General features: G+C 46.0%; 1 protein-coding gene across 1 annotated transcript; it reads left to right on the top strand.

Moving 5' to 3' along the window:
* The first annotated feature begins 3,393 nt into the window (after positions 1–3,393).
* On the top strand, positions 3,394–5,776 carry LOC139832106 (receptor-like protein 3). The gene has a single exon (XM_071821603.1). The coding sequence runs from the start codon at positions 3,394–3,396 to the stop codon at positions 5,572–5,574; it is 2,181 nt and encodes a 726-aa protein (XP_071677704.1). The 3' UTR covers positions 5,575–5,776.
* The last annotated feature ends 1,563 nt before the right edge of the window (positions 5,777–7,339 follow it).

The raw sequence follows: 7,339 nt of genomic DNA, 5'->3' as shown, positions 1-7,339 counted from the left end.
GTGGAGTCACCCTCCGGGACTCCACCTTCCTTGGTGGTTTCTTCCGAACTTTTCTAGAACCTTCTAGAACCTTCCATAGAACCTTCCGCATCATTTTAATTCACATAAAATGACATCCTATATATGAATCTTATTCTCCGGACCATTCCGGAACTCCTCGTGATGTCCGGGATCTCATCCGGGACTCCGAACAAATATTCGAACTCCATTCCATATTCAAGTTCTACCATTTCAACATCCAACTTTAAGTGTGTCACCCTACGGTTCGTGAACTATGCGGACATGGTTGAGTACTCACTCCGACCAATAACCAATAGCGGGATCTGGAGATCCATAATGGCTCCCACATATTCAACGATGACTTTAGTGATCGAATGAACCATTCACATACAATACCAATTCCCTTTGTCTCGCGATATTTTACTTGTCCGAGGTTTGATCTTCGGTATCACTCTATACCTTGTTCAACCTCGTCTCCTGACAAGTACTCTTTACTCGTACCGTGGTATGTGGTCTCTTATGAACTTATTCATATGCTTGCAAGACATTAGATGACATTCCACCGAGAGGGCCCAGAGTATATCTATCCGTCATCGGGATGGACAAATCCCACTGTTGATCCATATGCCTCAACTCATACTTTCCGGATACTTAATCCCACCTTTATAACCACCCATTTACGCAGTGGCGTTTGGTGTAATCAAAGTACCTTTCCGGTATAAGTGATTTACATGATCTCATGGTCATAAGGATTAGGTAACTATGTATCGAAAGCTTATAGCAAATAACTTAATGACGAGATCTTATGCTACGCTTAATTGGGTGTGTCCATTACATCATTCATATAATGATATAACCTTGTTATTAATAACATCCAATGTTCATGATTATGAAACTAATCATCCATTAATCAACAAGCTAGTTTAAGAGGCATACTAGGGACTTCTTGTTGTCTACATATCACACATGTACTAATGTTTCGGTTAATACAATTATAGCATGATATATAAACATTTATCATAAACATAAAGATATAAATAATAACCACTTTATTATTGCCTCTAGGGCATATCTCCTTCACCCTGGTCCCTGGATTCAGTGCCGCAGAGGACTTCGGCAGGGAGATCCGCTGTCCCCCTTCCTTTTCAACATCGTTGCGGATGTTCTTCAACAGATGCTCCTCCAAGCATCTCGAGACGGTCTCCTTCTCCACCCGCTTGTTGATGACCTTCTCTGCCCCATTCTACAATATGCTGATGATACCCTCATTATCATTAGGGCTATCCCAGAGCATGTCGCCAACCTCAAAAACGTTCTCGACACCTTTTCGGCTGCCACAGGCCTGGTCATCAATTTCCACAAAAGTACCTTCGTTCCCATAAAAACCACACCAGACTCTGCCCTAGATATGGCGTCCACATTTGGATGCGCCGTATCTTCCTTCCCTCAGACCTACCTTGGTCTCCCCCTCTCCACGCACAAGCTTCGTTTCGCTGATTTTGCGCCTATCATGTCCAAAAGCGACATGCGGCTTTCTGGCTGGCGCGGAAGATGCCTTCCGATTGGGGGGCGCCTCCTTCTTGTCAACTCTGTCCTCACCGCTATGCTTGCTCATGCCATGAGTGTTGGCCTCCTCCCCGCTGGCGTCATTGAAGCTATTGATAAACGTAGACGCGCCTTCCTCTGGACTGGGGAGGAAACCTGCAATGGTGGTCACTGTAAAGTTGGCTGGACCGATGTCTGCACCCCCAAAAAAATTGGGGGGCTTGGTGTTCTTTCTATCCAGGCCCAGAACTCCGCCCTCCTCACAAAGTTCCTCACTAAACTCCATTCCGACTCCTCGGCTCCATGGGTTTGCTGGTTTCGCCGCCAATACGGCTGGAATGGGAACCATGATATGGGGGACCAGCACTATCTCGACACCCCCATTTGGAAGGACATCCTTGCTGGCATTGACAGATTTCGTGCCATCTCAAATGTGACCGTTGGTAATGGGACTTCGACTGCCTTTTGGTTCGATCTCTGGTTGGGCAACTCCACACTCCATGATCGCTTTCCTATCCTGTTCTCTCACTCCGCCCGCCCTAACCTTAATGTCGCCATTGCCCTCTCTCAGGACTTTCGCCACTTTCTGGTCCCCCGCCTCTCTGTTGCTGCGGTGTCCGAGCTTCGAGGCCTTGCCGTTGAGCTACACTCGGTGCACCTGAACCTCGGTAATCCGGATATTAGAGTTTGCCGTCTCACGAACAAAATGCTTCAAACAAACACCTCTATGCCTCTACTTTCAGCCATCTGCAGGTCGATGATGTGGCGACCACAATTTGGAGGAGTGTTGCCCCTCTTAAGTGCAAGATCTTCTGCTGGCTTGTTCGGAAAAAGCGTCTTCCAACCAATGAGCAGCGGTTCAGACACCACCTTTGCAATTCTGCCACCTGCCTCGCCTGCCCCCTCAATGAAGATACGGACCACCTCCTGCTGCTCTGCCCCCGCGCCAAGCAAGTCTGGCGCCTCTTCCACCACGACTTCGACAATATGTCCTCTGCCACCTTTGACGACTTTTGGTTATCGCACTGCCGCACCTATGAGGAGTCTACCATCAATACTGCCATCGCTTGGACTATTTGGAAGCGAAGGAATGCCCAGACCTTCAACGGGCTCGATGAGGATCTTCCCACGGTCTCTCGAAGATGCATTGAAGACATTAGACTTTGGGCTTACCGCTGTAACACTCCCTCCTCTACCTCTCTTCTTAATAACTGGTGTAATGGCCATGATCCTCCCTGAGACTCCACCCCCCTTTTTCTCTCTGTCCTCCAAAACTTTTGTAATGACCCCTGTATGCTTGTTGTGTTGATATATAAAATGTTCAGACTGGCGTAAGCCCGCCGTAGTCCAGGTCAAAAAAAAAGAATAGTTTAGAAAGAGAATCCCTTGGCCTAACAACTGCAAGCACACATGAAGAGAAACTAAGTAGACAATATAAATAAGAAAATAACTTGAGTTAAAACAAAAAACTTTGCGCATGTGAAATACAACAAAGAAGAGTGAATGGCCTAACAATATAGTCAAGTTGATATAAGCTCTGCGTGTCATGTCGTATAATCGTATCGCATGTATCTACCTGATCATAACGCAATTAAACAAGTGCATCATGTACCATTACCAATTCAATAATCACGAATCAAAGGGTGCCTACCAAAAACAGCTTTTTTTTGGCGCAAGAGGGCTTGTGCTTTTCGATAGATAATTGCAGATTTGCAGAACACCAGTGTGGATCCTCTGACCCTTGACCCAAAACCTCCTTCCTCTCGTGCTCTTTCCTGACCAGGTCCAGTCAGAATCAGGTTTTAATTAACCATCTGACTTTCATGCTAAAGCTTTGATCAGGAAGCCATGGAGAAGCAGCAGCAGCTCCGTTCCTCATGCAAGAAGTGCAGCAACAGATGCCCTGTACCTTTCCTTGGCTGTGCTCTTGTGGTGGTGCTGCTGTTCTCCATGGCCTCTCCAGCCAGTTCTTGCACCGAGCAGGAGAAGGGCTCCCTCCTGCAGTTTCATGCTGGGCTGTCACAGGACGGCGGCCTCTCGGCGTCATGGAAGCAAAACAGCACCGACTGCTGCGTATGGGAAGGGGTCACATGTGGCGCGGATGGGACAGTCACCGATGTCTCGGTGGCTTCCAAGGGCCTTGAGGGGCACGTCTCGCCGTCCCTGGGCAACCTCGCCGGACTGCTGCGCCTCAACCTGTCCCACAACTCACTCTCTGGTGGCCTACCACTGGAGCTGGTGTTGTCCAGCAGCATCATCGTCCTCGACGTCAGCTTCAACCGCCTGAAGGAAGACATGCAAGAGGTGTCGTCTTTAACCTCTGTCCAGCCTCTGCAGGTACTGAACATCTCGAGCAACCTGTTTACAGGCCAGTTTCCATCGTCCACCACGTGGGGGGTGATGAGCAATCTACTCACCCTGAACGCCAGCAACAACAGCTTCACTGGGCAGATACCAAGCCATTTCTGCACAGGCTCACCATCGCTAGCCGTGGTTGCACTCTGTTACAACCAATTTACAGGCGGCATCCCTCCTGGACTTGGTAATTGCTCCATGCTCAAAGTGCTCAAAGCTGGACACAACAACCTCAGCGGGACTCTACCAAATGAACTCTTCGACGCTTCCTCCCTAGAGTACCTCTCGCTTCCTCACAATGGTTTAAATGGAGTGATCAATGGTGCACAAATAGTCAAGCTCAGAAATCTGGCTACTCTAGATCTTGGAAGGAACAATTTCAGCGGCAAGATTCCCGACTCAATTGGTCAGCTCAAGAGATTAGAGGAGCTCCGTCTGGACAACAACAACATGTCAGAGGAGCTGCCGTCAGCTCTGAGCAATTGCACAAATCTCATAACAATTGACCTCAAGAGGAACCAATTTGATGGAGAACTTACCAAGGTTAACTTCTCGAGCCTGCTCAATCTGAAGAGTTTAGATCTTCTGTACAACAAATTCACCGGCACAATTCCAGAAAGCATATACTCTTGCACCAAGCTGGCCGCACTGCGCATATCTAGCAACAACTTGTATGGGCAGCTTTCACCAAACATAGCCAGTTTGAAAGCCCTTACTTTCCTATCACTTGGTAACAACAATTTTACGAATATCACAAACACGATTCAGATACTCAAGAACTATAGGAACCTCACTTTCTTGCTTATCGGAGGGACAAACTTTATGGGTGAATCCATGCCAGAAGATGAAATAGTTGATGGTTTTCAGAACCTTCAGGTTCTCTCCATAGCTGGTTGCTCATTGTCAGGAAACATGCCCCTTTGGCTATCAAAGCTGACAAAGTTGGAGATGCTGTTTTTGCAAAATAACCAACTCAGTGGACCAATACCAGGCTGGATCAATAGCCTAAATTTACTTTTCCACCTAGACATATCAAATAATAACCTTACAGGCGAAATTCCAAGAGCCTTAATGGAGATGTCATCGCTACAGTCAGCTGAAAACACAACTCATATGGACCCAAGGGTCTTTCAGCTGCCTACTTATAGTAGTCCAGCATTAGAACACCGTTTTATTACATCTTACCCAAGAGTGTTGAATCTAAGCTACAACTACATCACAGGTGTGATGCCCCTACAGATTGGTCTGTTGGAAGTGCTTACTATACTTGATTTCAGCTTCAACAAGTTATCTGGGCAAATCCCACAATCGATTTGCAACCTCACAAACTTGCAGGTGCTAGACTTATCCAGCAACGATTTCACAGGTGCAATCCCACTTGCATTGAGCAACCTGCACTTCCTTTCAGCATTCAACATTTCAAACAATGACCTTGAAGGGCCAATACCATCTGGAGGCCAGTTTAGTACATTTCAAAATTCAAGTTTCGATGAGAACCCAAAGCTGTGCGGCTCTATGTTCACTCACAAATGTGATTCTGCAGAAACACATCAATCCGTCATTCTGACAGGAAAACAAACTGACTACAAGGTGGCCTTTATGATTTCCTTCAGTGCATTCTTAGGTGTAGGGGTGTTGTATGATCAATTAGTCTTATCAAGGTATTTCGGCTAATTCTACTTCAGTCTACTTTGGTTTATGAAGACTTGTTCATATTAGGCTGTTACTTAGGTTTAACAACATTTCCAGCGAGCAAGCTTCTGCAATAGGTGTGAGTCATTATTAGGTTTGCCAAATAAAATAGGGTGGAGAGTGATTTCATTCTATGGACATGTAAAAGTATGTAACAATGTAAGGTGATTTGAGCTGAAGCATACATAATTCTGTTGAAAACAACATTCTTACAGGAGAAAACCCGTTATCCTTGACGGAGATGCCAATGTTAATGTCAATGGAAAACAGAACTCATTGGGACCCAAGAGTCTTAGAACTGCCTGTTTATAGTGGTCCATCACTTCAATACCGTGTTATTACATCTTTCCCAACAGTGTGATTCCCCAACAGATTGGCCAGTTGAAAATGCTTGCTGTACTTGATTTCAGTTTCAACAAGTTATCAGGAAAGATCCCACGATCGACTTGCAACCTTACAAATTTGTAGGTGCTAGACCTGTCCAGAAACAATCTCACAGGTGCAATACCAGCTCGGTGGAACAGCCTGAACTTCCTTTCAGCATTCAACATCCTACTGGACAAAGAATTTAAAGCTTATGTTGCAGATTTTGGGCTATCCAGATTGATCCTTCCCAACCAAACTCATGTCACAACCGAGCTGGTTGGCACTATGGGATATATACAGTTTTGGAGTAGTCCTACTTGAGCTGCTCACAGGAAAGCGACCTGTTACAGTCATGTCTACCTCAAAAGAACTTGTCCCATGGGTTCTATAGATGAGGTCTGAGGGTAAACAAACAGAGGTCCTGGATCCAATGCTTCGAGGAACAGGGTATGAAGAGAAAATGCTAAAGGTGCTCGAAACCGCTTGCAGGTGTGTTGATCATGATCAATTCAGGAGGCCCGTTATCATGGAGGTAGTTTCCTGCCTGGCCAGTATAGATGCTGACCTGCAGAAGTAGAAGTCAGCCAAGATTGGATGAATTCCACATGGTAGATAATATTGTACGCTTGGTGCACAGGTTAGATGTAATTTCCCCAGCTTCACTAGAAGTACTACTCTGACTAGCCTAGTAGCCTTAAACTTTGTTTTGTACAGCGCCCAACAGGTTATCAATTTGAACTTAAAGTGTACTAGTACTTTTTTAGGAAAGCTTTTTTTCTATTTCATTTTATTTCCCGATGTTTCTTGAAGCACTGTGTATGCTTAAGTTTCACAAGCGTGGGAAACAGAATAATTGTATTCTCAGATAAAGAGCGAAAACGTTTTCCATTAAAGTGCAGATACAACATAGTGTTTTCTCCGTATCAATGGATGTACTAAAAACGAACAGAGTTGCAGTTGCTTTGGTAGACACTATAGAATGCTTGGTCTAAGCATGTAATTGATTGGAATGGTAAACTGAGGATGCAATACCACTACGGTGTATGGAATGTCAGGAATGCATAACAGATCAAGTGATTAACAATATACCACCACTAGGAGTACAGGGGGGAATGGCCGAATGGGGATCAGAAGAACCAACCACATCAAACGAATTTATCATGGTGAAGAAACCTACATGCAAGGTCGCGCAGCAGGCATGATCGACACGCCGTCCCGAGATCCTCGGCGGCCACAGTCGCCATACAAGCAACGACGACCGGGTCGGCATTCCGTCAAGCAGGCTGAGCGCACTTCGCTACTGCCAAGACCGCAACTTGGGCTTGGGCGCATGCCCTTCCCCGCGGCGGCTCCCCAACACCGACATTGCAGCAGAGGGACG

This window comes from Lolium perenne, chromosome 6, assembly GCF_019359855.2.
Source record: "Lolium perenne isolate Kyuss_39 chromosome 6, Kyuss_2.0, whole genome shotgun sequence".
In the NCBI taxonomy this organism is placed as follows: domain Eukaryota; kingdom Viridiplantae; phylum Streptophyta; class Magnoliopsida; order Poales; family Poaceae; genus Lolium; species Lolium perenne.
This window is presented reverse-complemented; position numbering and strand designations above follow the sequence as displayed.